Below are 15,214 nucleotides of genomic sequence, written 5' to 3' on the forward strand. Positions count from 1 at the left end.
TGATGAAAAAACAAATTCCATCATGGATATATCTTTAATACACCCAAACTAATCATTTTGAGCGATGGCATTTTAGGAGATAACAAGATAAATACATAGCTTCCATGGACAAACAAAGAAAAAGAGGACTCTTTACCTATCGAAGCTTTGCATCACACCTGCCTCAACCCCATTGAGTCACAAGAATATTCAAGTAACATTTGCAACTAATTATCACTAAATATATTCAACCGGGTTAACAAATAAAGCTCAAGAACCAAGTGACATGTGAAGAACACTCTATTTCAGTCAGCGACGAATATGATAGATAAAAGCAATCATTTAAGAAGTTGAAATTACTTAGATGGTCCCATCCTTAGCCTTCTACAATCAACTCCAACTTTCTTCCTTCTATGTCCACAACAATAGTAATCTTATTGCTTTTTAAATATCACGTGAGAGGCATACAAACTTCAACCTGACGTCTTACTTTGCTTTCATGAAAACAATGATAAGCAAATGTTGATAATGTAAAAGTGTTGTAGGAGAAAGGCAAATTGTACAAATATGTGGTAAGCTATGAAGAGGTGGCTGAATTGTTTAAAAGGATCGATACTTTTAAGCAATTTAGCAACATCTTCATGATTGCAAAACAAGATGTACAATATGTCTTTTTCTTGAAACATATTTACATCACTAGCATTGTTGATCAGCATAATAATGAAATTTAAGTAAGACAAAGTCAGAATTATCTCAGATCACAAACAATGCTCACCACATTTTTCCAATATCTGGTACTGCAATCTTATGCAATATGGAGCCTAGAACTGCCAGCATTTCATCAACAGGTGGTTTTTCATTACTGAAGTCTCTGCAGGAAATTTAAAAATATCACTTTCAAAATCACAAAAACAAAATATTGCAAATTTAATCCAGTAATCCAATCAACCTGGTTTACATATTGAAATCTACTTCTATTAACTCACTACACAAGACATCATCGAAATTTCTAGGCATAAACTATCGGATTTGGAAAAAATTAATGATTTCTGACGAACTTAAAGTGGAGTAATTAAAAACTTAGAAATATGTATAATTCCAGGTTTAAATCTACGATTATTTTGTAGATAAAAAACCGAAAGGTTAATATATAATTTTGCTATGCGTTTTCTTTTTATTTATGACCGATCAAGGGTTAATATACCAAAATAGTTTGGAATTTTTGTAGATCTAACAAAATGAATGATGGAAAACAAGTTTATTCGCATATGCATTTCAGATCTGGAAGTATTTTCTCAGTTTCGAGAATATTAGCTAACAAAATGCAACAACAATAAAAAAAAACGTAATTTAGAATTTAGATCTACGATTCATTCGTATATTCCAAAACCAAAAGGATAGAATAGAAGTTCTGATCCAAAATTTAGAGGATTTTTAGATGAAGAAATGCAGTGACATAGAAGAACCAGTGAGTGTGTGTAATGAAGAAAGCAGCGCAACTACAGGCAAGCGATCAACTAGAGGATAAGTTCATTCATCACTTTACAAATAGGATCCCAGAAGTCGTCTGTCTAGCATATTCCACGTAACGAGAACCAAAAATCTGTCTCAAGAAATACTCCTCGTATTGTATCCTCTGCTGGAAAAAACGCCACACGACTGCTGCGAATCCAAGTGTACATACTGGATTACACAGCATTATTTGAGTACCAACAGACCATATAAGGAAGCCACAATAACTTGGATGTCGGATGTACTTATAGACTCCATGAGTGATCAATACATGATCTTGCTCACGAGATCTCCGTATAAAATGAGTGAAGGACCTTCCAGCAGTTATAATAGCCAACTTGCGCATTAGTTCACCAACAACTACCAAGGCAAGACCTGTGTTGCTTATAAACCGGTGTTCTTTCATCCCGGGGAAGAAATAAACTTCAACTAAGTACTCCACCAGGGAGCCAACCATGGCCACAACATAGTTTTTGCTGATTAAAAGAGACTCTAGAGTTACACTGTTTTTCCCGTGAAAGAAGAGTGCTAGGAGATATTCAGAACCATGGAAAAGGAATATCGCAGAGAACAGTTGCGATAACTGCCTGAATGCCGTGAAGCTGAAGATCTCTGTCATTTTTCAGAACACCAAAAAAAAGTCTTTCCTTAGGATAAAAACAAGTTTCGGGCACTGAATGGTCTCAAACAAGGAAACTTTAATAAGTTGTGTTGGATTATTCCAGACCTGAAGTGATTGTAGAGAAGCAATATATTAGTGATGAAACGCGGGGCTCCACGTTATTCAATAAAGGCACTATAAATGACATCCCTGAACATAGCACAAGCATAAAGTCACACTGATTGTCAAGTGATTGAAAGCATTAGTCTGTATTGCACATAGAAAATAACTTCTTCAGCAAAGAGCTCCATTAAAGTAAAAGTGTTTCGGGATGAACTCCTTTTCTTTAGATAACCACCCGAAAGACTGCAGCTCCAATCAGCAGATCCCACCTTATTCTTAATTGAGATCTAGGGGGCAATTTTTTACGGAGGCACCAATCAACGAAGATGACAAAGCTCAATGTGCATAGAATCATAATGAATACAAAACAAAGATTATGAATAGATCAACTTCCCCTTATTAAATGCTAGAGTTTATGCACAATCAATCTAGGCAAGATGCCTTCTTCGAATAGGAAGAATACAAGCTATGTTCTCCTATATAACAAGGCTTTGTGTAATGTTTATGAATCAACTAAGCCAATACAATATAGTATTCCTCAAGCTCTTCTTTGTTTTTTCATTTCAGTATTTACATTTTGACTATATTTTGCAACACTTATGTTGTATTGAGAGCTGAAAAAGGCTCCTAACTCTTTCTGCCTAGTAGCCAAAACATATGCATAGATTGTCTATCAAGGTTAGCTTTCCTGCTTAACACAATAATATGTCTAACACTGTTTCATAAGAAAAATGTGAAAAATTAATTTCATAGCGTAAACCCGTCGAGTTTAGTCATAATTGTTTACAAATTAGTCCACTCGAAAACGTTAACTGCGTCTAGCATATAATTCTCGAATTCAAAAGTAATCGAAACCCCAATTAGATTCACAGAGATGGCACAAACACCGATACATATAGGATTTGCATATCGACCACATATCTCAAATCCTGCCATTTGCTTTAAGCTTAAAATCACCTGATTTCGGGGAAGCCATGGGCGCGGCGGCCGCGGGAGGGAGGCGAAGACGGTTGCTGCCGCAGCGGAACTTTGACTGGCCGATTTATCTCTAATGAAAGCAACTAAGCTCACAGATGAAGGCTGAATTTTAGTCATATAGAAAGACGGTATACGCGGGCCCACCCAGACTGCCCCTATTTTGGGAATTTTGACCGATAAATTCTTAAAATAAAATAAATTATGATGGATGAATTGAAATATAAAAACCAGAATATTTTTTTATGAATGAAGAAAGATTGGATAAACTAATATTCTTAGCTATGGAAACAGTGTATAATTATTTTGGTAAATATTTGATTAAATGGGAAATACAAATTTGTTGAATTGATATGCTCTTAATTAATCCACTTCATCAATAGTGGATTTTTTAGCTGGTGTAGAATAAAAAAGAGAACCAAACTCAAATAAAGGCCCTGCATACTTGCTCCTAATCCACTTCTTCAATACTGTTTGTCTGGAACTGTAATACCAATCAGACTCCTTCTCCATCCCCCATTTGAAAGCATCAGCCTTCATCCTATACTCATTGTCCTCACACTTTACTTCTCCGCATCTTCTCAATACTGTTTCTCTGGAACTGTAATATCCTTACCATGCTTCCTTTCAAACTCTTTTACAAAGTGATTCACCATCCTACTGTCAAAGTCCTGCCCCCAAGATGAGTATTTCCAGCAATAGCCTTCACTCCAATGATACCCGCCTCAATCCTAGCCACAGACACGTCGAACGTGCCACCACCAAGGTCGGAAATAAGCACATTCTTAGCCACACTACCCCCTCTATCAAGACCGCATGCGACGGCTGCAGCAGTAGGCTAATCGATGATCCTCAAGGCCGGCAATGGTTCCGGCACCCTTGGTGGCCTGACGCTGAGAGTCGTTGAAATAAGCTGGAACGGTGACGACAGCATTCTTGACAGATGATCCAAGATAAGCCTCGGCGATATCCTTCATCTTGGATAGCACCATTGAAGAGATCTCCTCAGCTGAATACTGTTTCTCCTCTCCTTTGTAGGTCACTGCTATCATAGGCTTGCTATCGCCAGTGGGGTGAGGAATGACCTTAAATGGCCACAGTTTCATGTCACTCTCAACCATTCGGCATTGGCGGAGCCACATTGGAACAAAGGGGTACAGCTGTACCCCCAAATATTATCGTTATATTGTATGTATATATGCACAAAGTCACAATATCATTCTTGGTCCAGTGGTTGTGTCTCTAAATTTCATCCAGAAGACCAGGGTTCCAAGCTTATTAGTTGGCGCCTTCTCATCTTTTATGTTTTTCACTTCTTTCCACTTTAATTTAAGCAAATAGTAGTACTATTACATTTCTCATATTTATACTTTTCTCTCTTTTTTAAATATTCAAAAATGCATTCGAATATAGAAACTTATTTAGGTCACCTATCTTTATTTTTCTATCTGTATTTTTCTGTTTTTCGAACTTATGTATTTTATACATATATTTTTTTCTTTATAATTTTTTCTATTGCATTTAAAACCAATCATTTCCTATATCTAAAAAATAATTAAGCCATTTTCTCATATCTTTATCATTATGTATATTTTTTAAATATTCAAAAGGATTTTAATTCTCTTTGTTTTTATCTTTTCGATTTTCTTCTGATGCACATCTTCACGTTTTTAATAATTAAAAAATCATAATCGTTTGTTGCACCTCCAATCGAAAATTCCTGGATCCGCCACTGTCATTCGGTCATTGAATTTGCGGCCAATCAGCCTTTTTACATCTGCAAAGCAAAGTAATAAACCCTAAATTCTAAACCTTAAACTCAAACCCTCAATACTTAAAACACACTGAACTTGAATGAGGACATAATATTATTTATAATCAGTATGGCAGCATCAATTTCCGTGATTTTTCAAAATCTAATTTAATATTATTTTATAATTACATTAGTTTGATGGAGTATATAATAAATGTGCACAACAAGAATTTCTGTAGAAAAAAATAAGATTTAATAAATTAAAATAATTAAACACGCATAAATTAATTGTAACTCAAGTGGATATCGTAACAGTAAAACAATAGATCGTTTCGGAAAAAATATTTTATAGGCAATGGTAGTTATATATAGAATAAAAAAATATCATTAATATTGTTACATGAGTAAAAAAATTTATCATACAAATGATTAAAATTATGTATACGCGTAACAACAATTTAAGTACTGGAGTATATTATAATAAATTTGATCTACAAAATACCAATAAAATGATTTAAAAAATACCTTTAAAGTATAAATTATAGATGTATTTGTTGCAATCTGCAAAAATAAAGTAACTATTTCCATTTCAGTTTGTCCTTTAAAATTGAAAGCTGTCCATTTCAGATAAAAAATTTCTCTCTATTCAGTGAGACTTAGAGCATCCACAACCGTGCTCTTGCCAGCGGCACGGTTGTGGGCCCGGGCGGTACTATTTATGCCTGCTCTCTTGCAAGAGCACAACGCCCACAACTGTGCTCTTCCGCAAGGACGAGCACAATTAATTTAAAATTCAATTAAACAATAACATTTCCATAATATTAAAATTCATTTAAAAACCACAATAAATATTACAAATGACAAATAAAATTAAATATTACATAATTAAAATCCTAAAAATGAAAAATTACATAATTAAAATCCTAAAAATTAAAAATTACATAATTAAAAATTAAAACCGCGGAAGGTCGGCAAAGCAGTCGGCAACGAGCCTTTCGTGGGCTCCCTCCCGGTCACGATGGATGTAGCGGCGATTTGATCTAGTGCGTTGAGGAGGATGAGCGGGGGTATTCGCCGCGACATATGCTTCGTAAGCGGCACGATGTTGTTCGTAGTATTCTTGTTATTCGCGCTCCGCTTCCGCCATGAGATGAGTGAAATCCATTTGATGTTTTGAGTGAAGGTTGAATGTGTTGATAGTTTGTATAAGAATTATGAATGAGAGATGAATGAGAGATGAATTGATGTGATAAATGAGTGATGAATGTGTGTATTTATAGATGATTTTAGGAAAAAAAAAAAAAATCAAAAAAATTCAGAAAAAACGGGAAAAAAACGGCCATATTTTTGGGATTTGGAAAATATTTTTTTTTATTTTTTAGCATTATTTATAATTAAATACCGATTTTAAAAAAAAAGTTTGAATGCAACGGCTACGCCGTTGCCCAATCCCGTGCCGCCACGTGTGCGTCCGCTGGCACGGACGTGCTCGATACATCGAGCAGCGCCGTGCCAGCGGCGCGGACGGCGGTGGCGACGGACGCCACCGCTGCGCATGCTCTTAGTCTGCACTAATAATGCTCCAGTCACTTTTTAAATGATAAGATGTGGTACAATTATTTTTTTTCACATACAAATTTTTAAAAAATGATTACCAAATACTATAATAAAGTATATGAGAAAGATAAAAAGAGTAAAGTAAGAGTGAAAATAAAATAGAAAAATATATATTGTAAAATTGAAAAATATTTTATAGACAGCGGTATTGATATGTAGAATCAAAAAAAATTATCAATATCATTACATATATGAGCAATAATTTTATTCTACAAAATATTACATTTATAGAAGTACATAACAACAGTTTAATTATATCATAATAAATTTGATTTATGAAATACTGTTCATTGTCTTGCCTAATTATCATTATAATATTATGTATTATGTATAATTAGACATTACTTAACAAGTTACTAGTTAGATCAGTTGGTTGCATTTTGGTCATGTAACCAACTGGGTCGTGTGTGCGACTCCCCAATCGTTTCATCATGTCTCATTCTGGTTCTTTAGCGGATATCTTTCTATTTTTTGCATCATATCTAATTTTGGTCCTTTAGTGAATTTCTTTCTTATTTTTTAATTGTGAGCAATTTTTTCACACATATAACAAAACAAAGCAAAAAATATATGCTAGAATAAAAGAAGTAAAAGCATAATACTCCATCCGTTCCACAATAAGAGTCACACTTTGTCATTTTGGTCTATCTCATATTCCACCAACTTCACTCATATTTTATTATAAAATCAATATAAAAAAGTGGGTCTCATATTTCACTAACTTTTCCAACCCACTATTCTTTACATTTCTTAAAACTCGTGCCTTCAATAAAAGTGACTCATATTGTGGGACGGAGGGAGTAGAAATTAAACAAAATATAAAATATATTGGAAAAGAGAAAATGTAATGGATAAATACGAAACAACACATAAGTGGAGAAAAATGCATCTCAAACTATTTATCTCTCTCGCAGCTTCGTAATGTCTCGGGTTGTTTCTAGAATCGTCGACACTAAAAATATGCAATTATCGTTAATGTAATTTGGACCCCCCAGTTTAAAAATCCTGCGTCCGCCACTGTAATTATCTATTTAGGATTAAGTGTGAAAATTGTTTTAGTTGGAGGGGATGATTGATGACTAGTTATCACATTATTATCTTAGTGCAATTTACTTGAGATGGAATCTCTTAGTACAATATAAACAAAACTTTAAAATAACACCATGTATCATTGGACTTTTGGGGAGCGGATCCTCTACGGTAGAGTAACACAGCACGCGGTGTTTTCTTCAAAAAACCAATTTTTTAATCTTTCACAATTCTTTTTCTTCTTTATCATTTCTTGTTTTTGTTTTAGACTTGGGAGTATTAAATAAACGATGCCACATGCATATGTTAGTATCAATTCGTAGTTTTATTTTACAATGCACACACTAATCCAAATGAAACTTCTATTATTATAAGTTTATAAGGTTTAGAATTTACCCGTTTGGTGTTATTATATATAATCGATCCTAATACTCCTATTATATACTGATAGTTTCAAAATTATATTTACAAATTTTACTCTTTTTTGCTAACCAAAACTAAATTATTTTAATCAATTGAAAAATATATACCAATTTCAAAATTTGACCGTTTTAACTAACCATTACTTTAGGATTGATTATATACTAATGTATAAATATTGTACACTAAATTTAGTAACTATGAAAGAGATTGACTAAAAAATAATAGAAATATAATTACTTTCATTTATAATTCAGTATAAACCCAAATGACAATTAATCAAATATATTAAACTTGATTAACTTATGTAAATATAAAAATAAAGTATAGGAGTAACATTAAACTTTAGTTATGAAAAGCCTAACAATAATAACTATGTTACTTATTTGAGTTGTGAGAAAATTAAAAATAAAGAAGAAAAAAATAAATTATAGTTATGTCCTCCCTCCGTCCCACTTTAAGAGTACCGGTTTATCATTTTTAGATGTCCCACTTTAAGAGTCTCAATTGGAATATTCCATAAATGGTAATAGACTCACATTCCACTAACATTTTTCAACTCACATTTTATTATAAAACTAATTAATATACGTATAAAAGTAGATTCCACACTCCGCTATCTTTTTTCACCAATATTCCTTTACATTTCTTAGAATTCGCGCCGAATTCAAATAGGACTCCTAAACTCTTTTTTTACCTATACTTTTTATATAGTACTCCCTCCGTTCCATTGTAGTGGGGGCATTTCTTTTCGGCACGGAGATTAAGAAAGTAGGGAGATGAAGAGAGAATAAAGTAAGAGAGAGTAAAGTAAGTGAGAAGAAATGTGTTAACTTTTACTAAAAAGGGAAATGACTCCACTACTATGGAACGTACCAAAATGGCAAAATGACTCCACTACTATGGAACGGAGGGAGTAATATTTAGTGGATACTATTAATAATTAACTAATATTATACATATGCTATGCACAGACTAAAATAATTTTAAAATATTGATTTAAATTATAAATTAATTAAATCAAATTAGAAATAATATCATTATATTAAAATTATAAACAAAAATGTATGTAATAAATATGAAATAATTAATCACCAATAATAATGGTAAGTGGGTTAGATTTATATTTCGATTCACTCTTTTCCTTTGGTGATGAAGGTCGTACTCCTCCCGCCCAAATCGACGTCCTCGATTGGTGGGGAGCACACGAGAAAGATTTTCTCATACTTGCATCAATGGCCAAGGAGATTTTTTCGGTTCCGGCTTCCACTGTCATCGTCGAGTCCGCTTTCAGTGTTGGATCACGTATGTTGGATGAATCAAGAAGTAAGCTCTCCACGAAAAATATGGAAGGCGTGATGTTACTTGATGATTGAGCCAAAGCTGACGTCAGAGAACAAGAAAATGATTGGGATGATCGTCAGGAGGAATCATAAGAAGAATTCACCGGGGATGAATCGTAGGCCAACCGTCAACCGCCGGCCAAGCAAGCCAAATAGGTAAGTAAGATAAGAAAACTACGTGGGCTTTGATTCCCTAATGCAAATGAGCATTGAGGATACGTATGCACCTCAAAATTTAAGTTGAGCTCAAGTCTTTTTTTCCTTTATTTCTTTTTTTTTCATTTGTTTCTACTTTAAAATATGCAAATACAATTAAATAATTGTATTTGTATATACGCTAGTCGGTTAAGTAGATTTCTCTATAAGGCTAAATCCGGGAAACTTTTGACAATTCTACTATAATTATTGATTGTTAGACCAAACTCAACATTTAAGGTTGAATTGCTAAAGGTGTCATCAATTTAGTTATGTAGAAACATCTCCTTCACCGACTAAGAGTATATATACTTATAAATTTATTGTTCAGAACTTCAAGTCTTTTTTGTAATTTGTAATTAGCTTCATTGTAGACTAGTAGTGTCGTTTTATTTAAATATTTTATTTAAGACTTCAAGTTTTTTGTGATTTATAATTGTTGTAACTTGTAATCTCAATAAAATTACAATTTTCATCGTGATTTTTTGAATTTTATTTACGCACATTTCATAGATAAATAAATAAGAAAATACAAAAAAAAAATTACGAACCACCGAACTGGCCCGGAACCGGTGGTTTCGGTAAAAAACCGGTGGTTTTTTGAACCGGAACCCTTGGCGGGCCGATTCTGGTTCATGAAAATGTTGAACCGTGAACCGCCGGTTCCGAACCGGAACCGGCGGTATTTGAACCGTGTGCATGCCTACACACGAGTGTAGGCAGTAATGGAAGTTAAGGTCATCCATTCTTCCATGTGACAGCCATCAGTGTTGGCAAAGTAAGCAGCCCTTCTACGCTCCTCTAGTCTACCTAGGCTAAACTGGATTAGTTCAGAACCACTTACACTGTTTAAAAACAGATGTTGTGACCGGTGTCTTTGACCGAATAGGAGAAAGTGATCCAATTGGTCGAAAGGGTATTATCCAAAAAATTAATACAATTATTTTACTAAGTCCCAATTTCCAAAAAACATAGAATAACTTGACTCATGAAATAAATGACTAACCTGAGGTAACGACAGACGTACGCAGTGGTGAGTGGCAACGGAGACGACTCTCGAAATCTTGAAGAAGGGTGAGTGAACAAAGTTTTAAAATGCCGAGAGATTTGGAAACGAGAAAGTATAAATAAATCAATAGCTGCATTATTTTGGAGTGTTGCAAACATGCAGTAAAGGAAAGAAAACAAAACAATATTCCTTCACCAAAATAGCCAAGCTTGGGCTGCACAATATGAAAGAGAAACACGGACATGCACATGGTTCAAAAACAGCCGGTTCCGAAACATTTTCATGAACCGGAACCGGCCCGCCAAGGGTTTCGGCGGTTCCGGTTCCAGTTCAAAAAACCGCCGGTTCATGGGGCTGTTCAAAACTGCCGGTTTTTGGTCGAAACCACCGGTTCGGCGGTTCGTATTTTTTTTTACATTTTCTTATTTATTTATCTATGAAATGTGCGTAAATAAAATTAAAAAAATCACGATGAAAATTACAATTTTATTGAGATTACAAGTTAAAACAATTACAAATCACAAACATCTTGAAGTATTAAACAAAAAATTTAAATACAACGACACTAGTAGTCTATAACAAAGCTAATTACAAATTACAAAAAAGGCTTGAAGTTCTAAACAATAAATTTATAAGTTCTAAACAAAAAAGGCTTAAATTTACCTATATGTCATTGTGTTCTATAAAGAGTTTTAATCTTTATGAAATCCCAAATAATGAATTGGGTTTGTCGTGCCCGTGTATATCTTATAATATCCAGTTGATTTATAATGTGAATATAATCTTCATGTTTCCTTTGGTGATGTGGTGCTCTCTTTTATTTACATGTGAAATAGAACAATGTTACAACTCTATCCACAAATATCTCAACTCCATTAAAAACCATAAGAAATGGAGTATTTAGTTTTAAACCACTTATCTATCACATTGTCATATTTGGTCCTTCGCTTTCGGTCAATTCTGGAATTGAATCTGCAAACCAGTTTACATTTTCGAGTTATATGCATGCATATTTGCACAATTCTAATCGAAAATTTAGACATGCAAATCGTAATAATTATAATGAATGTTGTTTCTACTGAAGCAGTTGAAATAAGAAACATTAGACAATTTAGTAACTGTAATCGATGAACTTTAAATTTGATGTTTACCTTGGACTGAAAATCGTTTGATTTTTCCCCATCTTCTGTTCGTCTTTTATCATCGGTCACCAGACTTGGCACTGGGTAGTTGGATTTTGAGGTTGTGTTTGTTGATCGGGAAATTTTGAATACCGATTTGTGATTTTTGATGGCGATCTTGTGGGTCGGAGCAGAAGTCGAGCTTTATCCAAAAAGGACATACTACTATTCATTATATTCGACCCCACGAAATTCATATCCTGGTCCGTCATTGTTTCCAAGAATGATGGAGTGTTATTTTTCTCCCTATTCAAAACCACGAATTTTGAGATTAAAGTATCAAGGGATACGAATATTTATAAGGTTTGTCCTAATTCTCTTTCCTGTTTCTCATCTTATTTATATAGCTATTAGTATATTTTTTGAAAAACTTATAATTTTTTAAATAATTAATTTTATTTTGTAGAACACTTTTTATTCATTCATTAAATTATACAGGAATGTCATTAATTCAAAGAATGATCTTCAATTGAATCAAAGTTTTATCCTTATTCAATATGGACATTTGAAAAATATTTATTTTTATTTTATGTATGAGTGTCAAATGCGAAAGGAAAAATTAATTTATTAAAAGATTGCTAGTGGAAATTGGGATCTAACTTATTAAAAATATAAATTTATCATAAATAGTTATAGACTAGTTTTGATTAACAATTAAAGGGCGTGTATACTTTCCATGTTCCCATTTTCAATTAGACATAAATACAAAGAAAATAGATATTTCCCTTGTTTATGTTGTGTGAAGTTAAAAAAAAGGGTCGTATCTCGTGTCTTCGATTTTCCTGCGACTAAAGGCCCATTTTGGTCCTTAACATATTGCGATTTTTTTATTTTGGTAAAAAACATTATCTTTTGAATTATTCGGTCCATCGCAAATAAAAACGAGCCACATTTGGTCCATTTTAGAACGTTTCGTCAAAAATTTGACGGAAACCCTAAGGTGGAAACTAAATTCTCGCAATATGTTGACGTGGTAGACGCCGATGTAGGTGGAATCGACGAGATTCCCCAAATAAACAGCTAGGGTTTGGTTTGTGGAGAGCAGAGAAGAGTACCTCGTGACGTCCTTCTTCACCGTCCAGATAATGCCGGCGGCGGATGGCTCGACGGTGCAGCTGCGGAGGCCTTCGGCGCCGCCGAAGATGCGATCGAATTGTCTACCCTTGCACGTCGCCGTCCACTCGAGGACGATTTTGGCGGAGCTTGGGGAGGGGCAGTGCGGCGGCGGGGTGTAGGCAGCGAGGACCGGCGACTGGTCGTAGGTGAAGGAGAAATCGTGCTGAAGAAGGAGGTAGGAGCATGGTGCGGTGGCAGGGAGCTGGATTGGTTTGGTGAGGGAGGAGGAGGACCGAAGGTGATGGTACGGCGGAGCTTGGCGGCGGAGATGCTGGAGGGGGGAATTTCCGTCAAATTTTTTACGGAACCGTCCAGAATGAACCAAATGTGACCCGTTTTTATTTGTGAGGGACCGAATAATTCAAAAGATAATGTTTTGGACCAAAATAAAAAATCGTAATATGTTAAGTATCAAAATGAGCCTTTACTCTTTTCCTGCTTATTTAATTGCTGCTAACATATTCATATATGTCAATAATGTGCTAAAATTAGAAAAAAGGCAACGAAAAGCAGAAAATAAGGGAAAATAGAAAATGGATCAAATTAGCATCAATATAAACCAAATAAAAAAGATAGAGCAACATCAAAAGTGTGACATTACCTCCGATGTCATAACATAAGATGTTGTATGATTATATACAAATCAAGCTCCACTTTTTTTTTCAAATAAGAAATTAATGCACATCTTCGCATACACAAGTTGCAACATTTATTCACCACAATTCTTGAAATGTAAAAGGCAAAAGTGACATGACACAGCTCGACACTTGTTCCTCTCAAGAACTCATTTTCAAAATCACATTTGAGAGCTCTCATAGTCTCATATACATTCTTCCGTTACAGTAATTTCACAGGATTATTCAATCAATTCAGAGAAGCCATCCTTGAGCACAACCTCAAACAACTGCTTCTACATCAAGAATCACCAATCTTCCCTAACTCTTCTCATTCACTTCAAACTCAAAGCTCTACCTCATCTACCTGTGGAGTTAAAACCCGATGACAACGAACCACTCCTCCGACTAATCCTACGTGTAGACGTGGAAAATCCACTTCTCCCAAAACATGAAGCCTGTTAACAACCTCCTCAATGCTCCCCTACTCGTTGAAACGCCTCATCTGCAGCTCTTGCTCGTCGTATATGTGGAGAGCTAAAAACAGATGACAACGACCCACTCCACCGACTAATCCTAGGTGTAGAAGTGGAAGATCCACTTCTCCCAAAACAAGACATGAAGCCAGTTAACAGCCTCCTCAATCCTCCCCTGTTCCTCGAAACGCTACCTCTAGAACTCCAAGAAACCCTCCTCGGCATCCCATTGTTATTGAACCCGCCATCCATCTCCGTGTAAACAACAGGAAGCTCGCCTCTCCCCCCTCCGGAAAACCGCCCCACTGCAAAACCACCCCCGGGCAATCTCCATATCGTCATCCCCACCGTCTCATCCTCACCTCCCACCTCGTTCCCTCCTCCTCTATTCGCGTCCGCACCACCATTCCCGTTCTCATTATCCTCAGCTGTCAGCTCGTGCCTACACACGGGGCACGAATTCCTCAACGACAGCCACGGTAGAATGCAGTCCTGATGGTACAGATGACTGCAGGGCATCTCGCGGGCATTGCTCCCCAGCTCAAACGCCTCCTTGCAGACCGCGCAGTGCGATTCAATCGCAATGTGGCGATCGATTATAGACACGGTTGGCATAGACTCGATGGCGGCCTTCGATGCGGGAGGATTGCTGTCGATTCTCCCCGTCCCGTTCGCCTCAATTTGCGATAGCTGATCCAGGAGCCTGTCGAAACCCGAACCGAGCAAAAACTCCGACATAGTCGCCGGTAGCGGCCGCAACCCCGACCCCGCTCTGTCGTCGTAATACAGCTCAAACCCTCCCCCACCGCCTCCAGCTCCAGCTCCGCCATCGCTGGCGCCACCACGGAGAAGGATGACAGGATTAAACGGCGATCGATCGCCTCCATTTCTGCGGCTCCTTCGCAGCCTAGGGCTCGATACGGACGCCGGCCCTGGAATAGGGCATGGCTCAGGCGCCTGCATCATGTACATAGCCGCGGCGGGGAAGCGGCGTTGCCTGGAGTCGGAAATTGAAGACGGCGGGGGCGGAGCTTCGACCTCTTCGACGAATCCGGAGCTGCAATCGGGGCAATCGATGGATTCCGGATTCCAAGCCCTAAGGAAGCGGTTGCATCTGTGACACCAGTATGTGGAAGACATGGAAATTAATTCGATCTTCTTCTTGAATTACAGAGAAAACAAGAAATGTATGAATCCGATTTTGGATCAGAGCAGATTTTGAATAATTGGGGAAAATCGATGAGTGCGTGTGTGTGTGAATTGGGGATCAA

At 36.1% G+C, this 15,214-nt stretch overlaps 2 protein-coding genes and 1 pseudogene across 4 annotated transcripts; all 3 read right to left on the minus strand.

Moving 5' to 3' along the window:
• Window positions 1-1,312: 1,312 nt before the first annotated feature.
• On the minus strand, window positions 1,313-3,324 carry LOC121774598 (protein-S-isoprenylcysteine O-methyltransferase A-like). Of its 3 annotated transcripts, XM_042171448.1 has the most exons (3): window positions 3,173-3,324; window positions 2,219-2,302; window positions 1,313-2,103 (listed from the first exon to the last, which is right to left on the minus strand). In XM_042171448.1, the coding sequence occupies exons 1-3, from the start codon at window positions 3,189-3,191 to the stop codon at window positions 1,517-1,519; spliced, it is 690 nt and encodes a 229-aa protein (XP_042027382.1). In that variant the 5' UTR covers window positions 3,192-3,324; the 3' UTR covers window positions 1,313-1,516. The 3 variants fall into 3 exon arrangements, with proteins under 3 accessions (XP_042027382.1, XP_042027381.1, XP_042027380.1); XM_042171447.1 differs by lacking the exon at window positions 2,219-2,302 and having other exon boundaries at window positions 1,313-2,218; XM_042171446.1 differs by lacking the exon at window positions 2,219-2,302 and having other exon boundaries at window positions 3,173-3,276.
• Window positions 3,325-3,669: 345 nt separating this feature from the next.
• Window positions 3,670-13,669, minus strand: LOC121774546 (annotated as a pseudogene).
• On the minus strand, window positions 13,546-15,214 carry LOC121775234 (probable E3 ubiquitin-protein ligase RHC2A). Its single transcript, XM_042172275.1, has one exon. It carries the CDS (start codon window positions 15,081-15,083, stop codon window positions 13,941-13,943), a length of 1,143 nt encoding a protein of 380 aa, XP_042028209.1. The 5' UTR covers window positions 15,084-15,214; the 3' UTR covers window positions 13,546-13,940.

The sequence above is a fragment of the Salvia splendens genome, chromosome 17, assembly GCF_004379255.2.
Source record: "Salvia splendens isolate huo1 chromosome 17, SspV2, whole genome shotgun sequence".
NCBI lineage: Eukaryota > Viridiplantae > Streptophyta > Magnoliopsida > Lamiales > Lamiaceae > Salvia > Salvia splendens.

Excerpts from the sequence above, each read along its gene's own strand:
- LOC121774598 (XM_042171448.1), bottom strand. Across the intron at positions 2,104-2,218 it reads CTTCTCTACAATCACTTCAG|AGATCTTCAGCTTCACGGCA; the intron begins GTCTGGAATAAT and ends GAAAAATGACAG.
- LOC121775234 (XM_042172275.1), bottom strand. The coding sequence starts at position 15,083 with ATGTCTTCCACATACTGGTGTCACAGATGCAACCGCTTCCTTAGGGCT.